Below are 13,447 nucleotides of genomic sequence, written 5' to 3' on the forward strand. Positions count from 1 at the left end.
ACAGGGGTCATACAGGAGGCGTTAATCTGTCTGTCATTTCTCTCTCAGGACCATCACCTTGCACTCTGCCCCACACTAGCCATGATCCCTTACGTTGGCACAGAATTTCAGTTTGCAGAAGGTGCCCGTGGACACCACCTCACTCAGGCCTCGCAGCCAGTCTGGGAGGCAAGGAGGATACTGTCACCCCTTGGGGGGGAAAGGGTGGTGAAACTCAGGGAGATTAAGGGGCCCACTCTGTCTGTGCTTTGGCTTTCCCTTGAGTTTACAGAGACCAGCAGAAAAGCCATGAGGTGTAGACTAAAGCCTAATTTCTCCGACCCCCAGCTCTTCCTACTACATTGCATGATCATCTATACTACTAGAAACTAGTATACTTATCACAGCTTCCTGAGGACAGTAATGATTCCCCATTCGCCTTTTTAGCTTCCCGATGTTGGGTAGATGTTGGATGGATGGAAGGAAGGATGGATGGAGTCAACAAACAGAATGAATGACAATAGCTTAATGTGCTACCAGTACCCCCCCCCCCCCGCAATATACAGAATTATATATACAATATTTGCAGTGCAGTTCAATCCCAACGAAAAGCACACTTGAGCCGGTTTTCTGTCTCCGGCCCTTGGTTTTCTCACTAATGCACACTGGGGACTAGATGAGGTCATGTGTGATATTCCCCGCATCCCTTTCCTCCCACTGTAGAGAAAATCTCTTTTCCTCCCCCCTGCCTGGTTCTGGTTAGCGAGTAAGTAGGCCTGGGAAGGACTGATCAGGAAAAGGAGGAGGATTTGTGCTTTGCTGGCCTTTGTTGGAGGGGGAAGTCTGAGTAATGGGAGAGATAGAAATAAAAGGAAGCCAGAGAGACTAAGTTGGTTCACATCATAAAGAGCTAACAAAGTAGAGGAGGAAGAGGAGGAAGAGGAGGAGGAGGAAAGGAAGAGAGAAAGGAGTAGGATAGGAGGGGGGAGGAGGGAGAGGGAAAGGAAAAGGAAGAGAGGGAAGGAAAGAGGAGGGGGAGGAGGATGGGAAGAGGAGGAGGGGAAGGAGGAGGAAGAGAGAAGAGGAAGAAAGGAGAGGAAGGAGGAGGAGGGGGAGGAGGAGGAGGGGAGGGAAGGAGGAGGGGGAGGAAGAGGAAAAGAGAAGGAGGAGGAGAGGAGGTGAGGGGGAGAGGGGGAAGGGTAAGAGGAAGGGAGGAAAGGATGGAGGAGGAGGAAGAAAAGGAAGAGGAAGGAAGGAGAGGAAGGAGAAGTAGTGAGAAGAGGAGGGGGAAGAGGAAGGGAGGGGAAGGAGGGCAGGGAGGAGGAGGAGGAGGAGGAGGAGGAGGAGGAAGGACGGGAAGAAAGAGGAAGGGAGGAGAGGAAGGAGGAGGGGAAGGAAGAGGAAGAGGTGAGAGGGAGGAGGTGGGGGAGGAGGGCGCAAGGGGAGGAGGGGAAGGAAGGAGAGGAGGGAGAAGGGGCAGTAAGCTAGTGAGCGAGGATGGAGGGGAGAGTTTGGGAAGTAGGAAGAGGGGGAAAGTCCAGAGCAAAGCTGGAGGGAAAGGAGGACGGGAGATTCTGAAAAGGTGGTCGTGGCGTTTTAATTAGCCCCCACATAACGTTCTTTGAAATCCATTCCTTTTTCATTTTAACGGGAGCCTGGAGCCTGCTCCTTTATGCCCCTGCCCTTACAGAGCAGGCTGCGCGAGGCCCGGCGGGTGTCAAGGCCGCCCACAACACGGCGCCTGCCGCGTCCTACTCCACGAGGTCGCGGTGAAAAGCCAAGGCGAAGAAATAGGAGAGCGCATGCGCCGGCCCCGCCCGCCCTCTTGCACCCGCGCAGGCGCACCCCCCCCCACGCGCTCTCCTACCTGCCAGATCCGTGACGAGGAAGCTGCCGTTCGTCCACAGGTAGAGCCAGTGCTGGAAGGTCTGGCATTTCTGCCTGACCTCAGAGCTGCTAGGTGCCTCCGGAGCCGCGGCCGGAGCCGCGGCGCAGCCCCATTCCCGCGAGCAGTAGGGCTGCAGGGGCTTGCCCAGATCCTCCTCCAGGGTGGCATACGGGATATTGTTTGCGGGCCGGTAGATGAGATACAGTGGGAGGATCCTAAACATAGTTCCACTGTGCTGTGAGCAGGAAGGATGGCCCGAGAGACTCCTCCCTCCATCTCAGCTATCTTTACCCTTGGATCGCAAAGGAGGGCCCTTCCGAGAAGGGAATTGTCAGCCCTGACGCCAAAGGACAGAAAGAGAGCGGAGCTCCGCCCTGAGTTCAGGAAAGGAAATGGGGGCCGTTGGCTTCAGAGTCCTTGTCCGTTCTCCGAGGTCAGCGGGGTTAGAACCCAACGGTGCCATGGCCCCAGGAGGACGGGCTTGGGTGAGGGACCAAGACCAGTATGTGTCAAACGGAAAGGATCACCTCCAGAGAGGATTCGGCCAGACTGCTCAGCGCCAACCAGACCCCGGTATTCGAGTCAAGAGTTCAGGCCTCAACATGGAAACGATGACCATTTCTAGCTGACTCCTACGAGGCCCTGCACTGACGCTGTCTGCCCACCCAACAGTCCTGGCCAGGGTGCCTGGAAGTCTGGCCTACCCTCTCCCCTTCCGAGAGTCCCAGAATCTGCTGTGTGGAATTCTGCAACCCAGCCAACAGGGTGGGGAGCTAAGGGGTGGGGAGTTCTGCAGAAGAGCAAGCAGAGGCTTTTCTAAAGTGGGCAGTTAATCTGGAGGTGTTTATTTCTAGATTTCGTGGGACCATTGAGCAGAGCGTGGGGTTAGATGAGGGCCCATTTGCACAAGCCCCCCACCCCCACCCCCCAGGGGCCGTGAAATCACTGTTCTGGGCCGAAGCTCCAGTCAATGGGTCTGAGACTGCATGACCCCCTCTCTGTGTACTTACTCGGGCACCTCCCCAAAGCCGGGTGCCGCCTGGGCTTCGGCCGCAAAGATCTTGCAGTACTCCCGACTCATGTTCTGGATCTTGCATCCCTGTGGATTGAGGAGAACCAAATCCGGTCAGCAAGGAAGCTCTCCTGTTCTCCATCATGTCCGGCTCTAAGCGGGAGGGCCGCCCACCAGAGGACTGCAGGGAGGATTCCAGGCCTGGGGAGGGGGGTGGTTCATGCCTCCCCTGCTCCCTACTCTGCAGCTCATTGTTCTCATTTGCAAAACAAGAGGCCTCAGGCCTGTTTTCAAAGTGGTTTCCAAACTGCGTTTCCCGGAGCCAAAGGTGGCAGGGCCCCGTGGGCCACGCTTTGGGTTGTGAGGGAGACCTAGACTGTCCACCCCACCCAGTCACTCTCCTTTCACCTCACACACAGGCTCCCATGCAAGATATGTGTGAGGGTAACAGGAAAGGTTTCTGCTCCAAAAATATGGTTTGAAAACAATGGCCCCAAAGACAGAGCCTGGGCTAAGTCTCAGGCTCTCCTCAAGACCCATCCCAGGAGCCTCATGAGGTTGACGCTGAGATGGTCTGTGCCCCACACTGGGCCTCCCAACAGGACCTGAGCCGGGAGGGGGAGGAGGGGAAAGAGCGGAAGGAGGGAAGGGGGATGGGGCGCAGTACCTGGATGGTGACGTCGTAGTTTCTGCCCAGGAGAGAAGTCTCGCTGCTGGGCCCAAACACAAGCAGGCTGGACACCTTGATGATGCACGTGCGGCCTGACTCGAAGATGGGCTCCAGCCCATAGATGACCTTGGCCTGGGAGGCCTTCCGAAGGCCATACCCATGTCCACCCCCTCGTAGCTCCTCGCTCACCAGGCGCCCAAAGAGTTTGTCCCCCCAGCAGCCCGAGTCGGCCAGACCCTTCGCAAACACCATGGGGGTCATCTCAATCTCCTCTCCAACTGAAGGGGAACAGGAAACGTAGAAAACTGGAAGTTCCCGCCCAACTGAGGTCGCCCTCTTCTGCAGGGCAGGAAGAGGCCAGAACCATCTCCTGCCCACCATGCTGGCGCGCCCACTCTCCGTGCATTCCTGCTCTTGGGGTGTATGCACGCCACGGGTCCCAAACCGGACCGTGAACCCCCGAGGGCAGGACTGTGTCTGACACAGCCCCCATTGTGTAACAGTGCGTGAGTGTACCCACACATCACAAGGACTCTGTCAGTGTCTGGAGGGGAGGGGGGTTCCGTGGACATCACAATTGGTACACGATACCAGAATTCCTTTATTTTGGAATTAGGTGTTTTGCTCAAATGAAGAAATGTCTCCATCTCAAGCAACATGTTTGACTGGAACAGAAAGTCTGCAGGACCAATCCAGCCCTGGCGCTCAAACTGTGATCCCTAAAAACCATTTCCCTCTAAAAGGAACCAGAGCTCCCTAAAGAAACAGTCGATTCCAGGTCTGTGGCAGGAAGGATACTCGACGGACCTGACCTACCTTGTCCGACCAGAGAGCAAAGAAGCTACAAAAATGACCGGAGGCCAACCTCCAAGAAGGACACAGGAGCCAACCTCCCAAAGGGGCTTCCATTGGCCCAAATCAGACAATCTTACCAACTAAACACAATGGTTTATACAATGTGGTGAACGTACCAAATATGTTTTAAAAATACTCATAATTGTAGTTTAAAAAATACTCATTCCTCCCTCAAAAAACCCCTCGATCTCACTGGTGACCTTTGGGGGATGCTAGGACACCATCTCAGGGCAACCAAATAACAGAAGAAATCAACTGATGAATGAAGAAGTGACAGAATTAAAATACTCTAGCTGTAAATCCTAATGAAATAATGGATTTAGGTAATAATTGGTAATTGCAAAAACCCCTAGGTAACAAGTATCGGGTACAGTTTTTAAACTTTTCCAAGGGACAGATCAGGCAGAAACAACTGAATGAAGGCAGGAATCAATGTTACTAAAGTATGACAAGCTTTCTGTGCCTCCAGATAGGATGCGAAAGGAAAGACACGGCACGTCTATGAAGTGTTCTTACCCCCTCCCCCCAAAAGTGCACCTGAATCTGACCAAGCTCTTGCTCTAATTACAAGTTTTTGTGGGTTTTTTTAATGTTTATTTTTGAGAGAGAGAGAGAGAGAGAGACAGAGTATGAGTGGGGGAGGGGCAAAGGGAGGAAGACACAGAATCTGAAGCAGGCTCCGGGCTCTGAGCTGTCAGCACAGAGCCCGATGCGGGGCTCGAACCCACGGACCAAGAGATCATGACCTGAGCCAAAGTCGGGACGCTTAACCGACTGAGCCATCCAGGCGTCCTGATCTAATTATAAGTTTAAGGGAAGCACATGAGTAGAAGAATGTGTGAAATGGTGTTAAATCAACAAAATCTAGAGCGTAAGCAACTCTACGCATCAAGCAACTTCAACAAATAAATGGCAAAAAAAAAGGGGAACGACGAAGAACAGTCCTATATTAAGAGACTTAACATAGATCAGCCCAAAGTGGTGAGTGGTTCCTAATCCGAGTAAACCAACACCTGGGAGACAACTGGGGAAACGCAATCGGATGTTTGAGGACATTCAAGAACTACTACGAAGCTTTTAGGTGTGGGGTTGTATTTGGTACCGAATAAACTTGACAACGAACAGAGGCACTAGTTCAGTGACTGGCTGATCAAATGAGTGAATGAATGAATGAATGAATGAATGAGTGCACTCGGTGGCAGTGAAGCTCTAAACACCTACCATCAGCTGCCTTTGCAGTGCTGACCCTTAGTGCGTCTCGGACAGAAGCCTCACAGACTCTTCCCCTCATGTTTGGGGAAATGCCTTATAACTTGGGGCCGTCACAATCACCAGACAGCCTACTGAAAATGCAGTTTTCCTGGGTCCTTCCGCAGACATTACGATTAAGGGTATCTGCGGCAGGGCCCAAGAAACTGAAACGTTAGCAGCCGTGCTGTGCGCATCCGATGCAGGGACCCACAGAGCACCGTGAGAAGCTCCGGGAAGGGAGCAAGCAGGCTAAGGTATGTCCTAGCGGCCAGTCCTGCCCTTGATCAAGGGCTCCGACGTGGGCCAAGGGCACAAGGCTGGATTCATTTCCTGTGCAAGGGCCTCTTAGCCACTCCTCCTCCCCACCCCATCTTCCCCACCCCACCCCACCCCCCTCCGGAGCCCTATCCTAAACTAGGAGGCAAAGGGCAGCTGGTGTGGAGGTAAACTTGACATTTGGAATGGATCCCGCGTATTTAAAAGAAGGCCCTCCCTGTGGACCGCAGGGGTAGGGGTGAAGGCCCGCCCACTCCTCCCCTGGGGTGGGGGCACCATACCTTCGCCTTCTTCTCTGGAGACGAATCCTGACAACACTGGAGAAAAAGAAGAGGAAGCAGCCACCCTTAGGCTGGCTGCCTGCACCGTCTCTACAGAGATGACCGTCGCCCTCCCGCAGGGGACGCACCGGGCCGGGAGCCCAGGAGGGGCGCGCTCACCCTCGGGGCTGAGGCAGAAGTCCGTAGAGGCTGAGCCGTGCTCATTGTGGATGGTGCATCGGTACACGCCGCAGTCCACGGGGGACGCCTGCACGATGGCCAAGGCCGCTGGGCCCTCGTCCCCTGCACTGCAGGGAGGGAGACCCTCCCCGTGAGGACCATGGCCACGCGCAGCCCAGGGCCAGACTGTGGTCCCCGGGACCCTCCCACCCTGCCCTCAGACGCTGCCGGGGACCCCGGCACCGAGAGCTCAGGCGGGCGGCCAGACGTGCCGCGGTTAAGAGCTGGGCCTGGGTCACACAGGTCTGGTCCGCAGTCCCGATCCTTGCTAGCTGCGTGACTATGGGCAAGGGACTTAATACTACTGAGCCTCAATTTTCTCCTCTCTGCTAAGGAAATACTAGAACTCCCCCCCACCACTGGGTTACTGTGAGCAGAAGATGGGGGGCACAGACCCAAAGTGTGAGGACGATGCCCCACCCTGCTAGCGCCATAACCAGGGAGTCGGTCAGTGGAGGCACTACCCAGCCGGCTCACCTCCTGCCCACCTCGCCCACTGGGCGCTGATCCTTGGCCCAAGTCAAGACGGAGTCACTCAGAATGTTGAAAAACTGACACCAGAGCTTCAGGCTGCCGGAGGCATCAGGAAACTGCTCTACCCGAATCTTCCGGATCACCTGTGGGGCTGAGAGCAGGGGCCCAGTTGAGAGAGACAAGCCACTTCTCCTCGGTTGTGCCCTCGCTGGTCCCACGCCAGCTTCCCTGGCCCTACGCACCTGTCCTGGTGGGACAGGTGAGGGAAAACAGGATTCAGGCTTCCACACAAACACACTGCTTCCTGGTCCCCAGCTGCGTCCCTCCCCTCCTCCCCCCCCCCCCAATATTGCTCTGACTCCGAATCACACAGCCGAACTGGAAAGTTCCCACTTCTGTGCCCCTCCCCCAGGCCTGGGGGAGCCTCAGAGCGGAGGACACACAGCAGTTAGGAGAGGACCCCGCCCTCGTGGGGAGCACAGCATAATGTGCATTCTTGAATCACTGCGTCATATACCTGAAACTCATGTGACGGCGTGTGTCAACTAAAATTACAAAAAAAATTTTCTTTAAGTTTATTTTGAGAGAGACAGCATGAGCTGTAGTGGGGAGGGGCAAGAGAAAGAATTCCAAGCAGGCTCCACGGTGTCAGCGTGCAGCCCGACGTGGGGCTTGAACCCACGAACTGGGAGACGGCGACCTGAGCCGAAACCACGAGTCGGACACTGAACCAACCGGGCCACCCAGGCGCCCCGGGTGTCAACTAAAATTTTAAAAAATGAAAAAACAGAAAACAAAATCCATGAGAGATTAAACAGATGAATGGAAAGCAGAAACAGAAAACCCAGATTACCAGAATCAGCAATTGCCATACCAGAATCATGTCCGTACAGAGCCATCAGATGGTAGACACTATGGCAACTGTCTGTCTGACAGGTGAAAAGGGAGAATTCACTGGAGGGACACTAGCTGGGAAAGCCCACTCAAGAAGAAACAGATTTTACACGAATGGCCTTAATATCTATTAGAGGAACTGAGTTCACTAAAAACAGCAAAGAAACAAAACACAAAGTTTTTTTCTCAAAAGCTCTTGTGGCATTAAAAAAAGAGAGAGGGGGGCACCTGGGTGGCTCAGATGGCTCAGCGTCCAACTCCTGATTTCAGCTCAGGTCACGATCTCACGGTTCATGAGTTCGAGCTCCGAGTTGGGCTCCGTGCTGACAGCTTGGAGCCTGCTTGGGATTCCCTCCCTCCCTCTCTCTCTCTGCCCCTCCCCCACTTGTGCTCTCTCTCTCTCTCTCTCTCTCTCTCTTAAAATAAATAAACTTTTTTAAAAAGAGAGAGAGAGAGAAGAACTTCAATGTGGGCTCTAGGCCCGCCTCTGAATCCCAGCCCCTCCTGCTCAGGACTCATGTGACAATTCTGCACAGAGGGGATGGTGGGGATGTTGGCGCTCCACCTAGAGCACCGTGGGAGCCAGGCCCCATCTGAGGACCTGATTTCTTCTATCCCACTTCCCTCCCGATGGTCCACAGCTGGTGCTATTCCCAATCCCGAGGGGCAGAGCCAGGACAAGAACGAGGTCTCTAGGACTCCACGACCGGTGGGGTCATTACAGGAGAACGCCCTCAGTAACCCCTCTGGGGCTCGTGTTCCCCCCTGCGGGGCGCTCTCCCCGCATCACTCTCCTGGGAGGCCGGCCCCCACCCTCCCCACTGCTCACCTTTTAGCAGCTCTTTGGCTTTCCTGGCTTTGGCCGGGGTGTCCTGCTTGCCTTCCTCCGGGGCCAGCTCTGCGTCCAGGCCGCTGGCCTCCTCGGGCCGCGGCACCTCCAGCATGCCTGCCTTCCTGCCCTGGGTAGGGGAGCGTTTCTCCCGCCCGGGAGTCCCCGGGGACCCGGGCGCGAGGCCCTTCCTGAGCCCCCGGGGGGAGACTGTGGGGCTCTCCCTTTCTTCAGGTTTGGCCGCCTCCCCATCTCCTACCGCTCTGACCTTGGGGAGAAATCTCTTCCTCCGGGCCCCCAGAGCTAGTTCCTCGGGTGTGGCTGCAGGGAGACCTGTCAGAGCCTCCCCTGGGGCCTCCTCCTCTCGGAAGGCTTCCTGGGCCCCTCTGTCTGCTGAGAGTGGTCCCTGACCAGAGGCCGTGTGCCCACCTGCCTCCCCCAGCGGCCCCCCCATGCTGCTCTCCTGGGACGTCCCCAGGAGCCCAGGCCCCTCGAGGGAAACCTCTCCCTCGCCCTCACTGGATCCTTCTGAGGCCAGCCCAGGGCCCTCCTCCTCACCCACCACGATGGCAGGGACGGTGAGGGTGCTGGGCCCAGGGCCCCGGGCTGCGGCCAGGGCCTGGCGGCCGGCCTGCACCTCGCGGTCCAGGAGGCCGGTGAGGCGGCGGGAGGTGCAGGGGCTCAGCATCAGGGTCTGTGCGCTCTGCACGAGATGGTTGTTCTCCACGCGCTCCAGGATGCGCCTGGACGTCCTGGGGCTCAGACCAGCCACTTCCACGTTGGGGACCAGAGTGGGTGAGGGCACCGGAGCCCCGCTGGCAGCCCCCTCCTGGGACTCTGCGCCCCCGCCCCCCGTCTCTGTGCTGGATAGCTGCAGCAGCAGGAGCAAGTAATTCTTCAGGGAGTCTATGAGGCCAGGGTCGCAGCCGCGGGGTCCTGGGGGCCTCCCCTCCACATCTGGCCCCTGGGCGCAGGCCCCCTCGCTGTCGGCTGCCGCGGTTGCTTGTGGGTGACTCTGGGCGGGGGTCCCTGGCCCCAGGTGCAGTGGCGGGGCTGACCTCAGCAAGGCCTGGTCCCCAGAGGGCGGGAAGGCAGTGGCACTTAGGTGCTGAGAGGTCGGAGTGCCGGGCCGTGCCTCCTGAGAGCTCTGGGTCAGGCCCGGCCCCGGGAGAGAGGGCAGAGTGGGCACCTCCGGGCTCCTGCCAGCCGGAGGACAGCCACCCACATCCACAGACGGCACTGCCCCCGGCTGCTCCTCCTTGGGGCACGGGATGAGACCATCCTCTGGCTTGCCCTTGACCGGGCCCGACCACTCAGGCCCTTGGCATCTCACCCCTCCCCGCTGCTCCAACCCCCCCTGGGGAGGCTGCTGTGCTGGGAGCTTGGGGCCACCTGCTGGGGCACCCGGCACAGCCGTCTCCTCAGATCTGAGCACAAGACCAGGTTCTTCTGGGACAGAGGACCCTTCTGGGGTCTGTTCAAAACACTCAATAATCTGGGGAGACTGCGGACCCTCTGAAGGTGGGCGTTCAGGGGCTCTGGACTGTGGGCTGAGGCTGGTCACGGATCCCTTCTCTGACTGACCTTTTATGGCTGCGGACATGCTCCCCTCTGACCGTGTCCCCTTGTCTTCCTGGATCCTTCTCTCTTCCTGCGTCCTCTCGTCTGCCTGCGTCCTTTCCACCTGCGTTCCTTCCCTTCCCTGTGCCACCACATCCTCCTGGGAACTCCTGGCTGACGCCGTCCTCTCACTGTCTTGTGGCTCAGTGTCCACCTGTGGCTCCCTATCTGCCTGTGTCCTCTGGGTCGTTTGTGTTCTGTCTCCCTGGGTCCTCCTAGCCACCTGCCTCTTCCCGTCCGCCTCTGTATTCTTCTTGCCTCCGGCTTGCTGGTCAGCAGATGTCATCCTCTGATCCACCCGGGTCTCTGTGTCCATGGGCTCGATGACGCCCTGGCTTCTGGAGGAGACCGTACTGGCGCTGTTACTGGCCAGCATGGTAGGAGCCGGGTTTGCCTGGGATTCCGGGACCTGAGCAACACGGACAAAAGCGAGAACTTGGCTACATGTGCCTTAGGATCCCTTTCACCCTGGCCTCCCAGCCTGCTCTGACCTCATCCAGAAGTGCCCTGACGGGAATCCCGCCACCTGCTTCCTCAGGCCTGCTAAGCACACGTGATCAAAGTCCCAAGCCCGCCCACCCCGATCCCTGACGCCAAGAGTCTGGACCAAGGAGTATCCAGAATCCAGGTCTCGCTCTGGCCCTTCCCACCTCTCCCCAAAGAAACCCTGCCTTTCCCGAAAGACATTGCTCTTGTGTCATCCCACCCCTCACCCCTGCCATTTGGAGGAGGGTATCCTCTCTCCGGGGCTTCTGAGCAATCGATCTGCCCCTCTTTTTTGGCACTAACGGCCAGCGAATAGAATTATGGGAAAAATGGGAGGGAGCCAAAGGGTCTCCCCATAGTGGCCTCAGTGACAGCATCCACCATTAACGCTGAGCGAGTGACATCCAGACAGAGAAGGTGAAAGTAAAGATGAATGCCACCTGTGGCAGAAAAGTCAGTCAAACATTGTGCTATTGCCCTTTTGAACACCCACTATTCGCAAAGCACTCTGCTAGGTCCCTACTTATTATATACATATTGCCTCACTCCTCACAATATGAAACTGTTGTGAGCATTATTTCCATTTTAGAGATAAGAATACTAATGGCTGAGGGAGAAAGTGATCGTCCACTGTCAGAGAGTGAGCAGGACAGGTTAGCTGAGAAGGCGTGTCTAGCTTCAAATCCCACATTCTCGTCTCTGAGACAGGAATGGTGCCCAAATAAAATTGAAGGGTTTCTGGTCTAAACATGGTGGCGTCAGACAGTGATTTGCCTCTTTTCCTCCTGATTACGATCAAAATCAACAAAGTGAACAAGAAAATAAAAGCAAACTTCATGCTGATTCATAGGGGCACATGTACCCCCATGTCTCTAGCAGCACTTTCAACAATAGCCAAATGATGGAAAGAGCCTAAATGTCCATCAACTGACAAACGGATAAAGAAGATGTGGTTTACATACACGATGGGATACTACCTGGCAATGAGAAAGAATGAAATCCTGCCATTTGCAGCAACGTGGATGGAACTGAAGGATATTATGCTGAGTGACATAACTCAGGCAGAGAAGGACAGATATCATATGTTTTCACTCATATGTGGAACTTGAGAAACTTAACAGAAGACCATGGGGGAAGGGACGGGGAAAAAAATAGTTTCAAACAGAGAGGGAGGCAAACCATAAGAGACTCTTAAATACAGAGAACAAACGGAGGGTTTATGGGGGGGGGGGCGAGGGAGAGAGGAAAATGGGTGATGGGCATTGAGGAGGGCACTTGTTGGGATGAGCACCGGGGGTTGTATGTAAGCGATGAATCACGAGAATCTACCCCCAAAACCAAGAGCACACTGTATACACAGGGAACGGAGAGTAGAACACCCCATAGCAGCAATCTCAGACAACACCAGCAAAAACACGCTGCTGAAGCGGAATCCTGAACATCTCTAGGCTCGGAGAATGGCTTTTGCACACACAGGGATTTAAGGAATATCGTTCCCGTGAGCCCCGCTGGAGGAAACTACCAGAGAACACATTGCAAACCAAAAGGTGATTAGGGAAAGAACTGGTGGGGAGCATCAAATACTTATTAACCATAGAACCGAGACGAAAACCGGAGGGGTTTAGAGTAACAGAGCAAAATGTGAGTGCTGCATGCCCAGACCCGGCAGAGATTATATAACGCGTACAAAAATGGAAGGAGGAAGAAGGTGAGTGGATAAGCTCCTTGACTGTATCACCTACACAAACCAGGAGCCAAAGGTTTACTCAGAGCTGAAAAACCAGGTGATAGAAATACAGGATTTTTAACTAAACAGAGATAATCACCACAGTAAAATGTGGGGGCTAATACAAGATAGAAAATGACAGGGGAAAAGGGTAATGGAAACACTTTATCATAGCTCATCATAAAAAAATTAAGACACCGGGGAATGCCTGGGTGGCTCAGTCAGTTAAGCGTCCAACTTGGGCTCAGGTCATGATCTCGTGGTCCATGGGTTTGAGCCCCGCATCGGGCTCTGTGCTGACAGCTCGGAGCCTGGAGCCTGCTTCTGAGTCTGTGTCTCCCTCTTTCTCTGCCCCTCCCCTGCTCACGCTGTCTCTCTCTGTCTCTCAAAAATAAATAAATGTAAAAATAAGAAAGAAAGAAAGAAAGAAAGAAAGAAAGAAAGAAAGAAAGAAAGAAAGAAAGAAAGAAGGAAGGAAGGAAGGAAGGAAGGAAGGAAGGAAGGAAGGAAGGAAGGAAGGAAGGAAAGAAAGAAAGAAAGAAAGAAAGAAAGAAAGAAAGAAAGAAAGAAAGAAAGGAAGGAAGGAAGGAAGGAAGGAAGGAAGGAAGGAAGGAAGGAAGGAAGGAAGGAAGAAAGAAAGGAAGAAAGAAAGAACCTTCAGTTAATTCCTGGTGTTCTAGGAATTAGGAACCACTAACATGGACATGAAAACTATAAAGAAAATGCTAACTTTTCACACAAGACTGATGAGAACAGAGCTTTCATGTTTTTCAGAACAGATTTTATTTTTTGGTAATCTCTACACCCAACATGGGGCCCGAACTCACAACCCCAAGCCCAAAAATCGCACGCTCCACCAGCTGAGCCAGCCAGGTACCCCCAGAGGTTTTGATTAAAGTTATCTTCACTCCCCCATCCCCAAGCCTGATCAGTCCCTGAGTCCCAGTGAAGCTACTTCCTCGGTGTCTCAATATCCATCGCCTTCTC

The 13,447-nt window shown here is 54.8% G+C and overlaps 1 protein-coding gene across 4 annotated transcripts in view; it reads right to left on the reverse strand.

The window, feature by feature from the left end:
• ALPK3 (alpha kinase 3) overlaps positions 1-13,447 on the reverse strand; it is a 56,199-nt gene that overhangs the window by 7,699 nt on the left and 35,053 nt on the right. For all 4 annotated transcript variants that reach the window (XM_058736471.1, XM_058736470.1, XM_058736472.1 and 1 more), the window contains 7 exons: positions 8,629-10,657; positions 6,909-7,056; positions 6,372-6,499; positions 6,213-6,248; positions 3,547-3,827; positions 2,878-2,966; positions 1,847-2,082 (listed from right to left, as the gene is read on the reverse strand). In XM_058736471.1, the coding sequence (XP_058592454.1) occupies positions 1,847-2,082; positions 2,878-2,966; positions 3,547-3,827; positions 6,213-6,248; positions 6,372-6,499; positions 6,909-7,056; positions 8,629-10,657 (2,947 nt within the window). The remainder of the gene's footprint in view (positions 1-1,846; positions 2,083-2,877; positions 2,967-3,546; positions 3,828-6,212; positions 6,249-6,371; positions 6,500-6,908; positions 7,057-8,628; positions 10,658-13,447) is intronic.

This window comes from Neofelis nebulosa, chromosome 7 (assembly GCF_028018385.1).
Source record: "Neofelis nebulosa isolate mNeoNeb1 chromosome 7, mNeoNeb1.pri, whole genome shotgun sequence".
Classification (NCBI taxonomy): domain Eukaryota; kingdom Metazoa; phylum Chordata; class Mammalia; order Carnivora; family Felidae; genus Neofelis; species Neofelis nebulosa.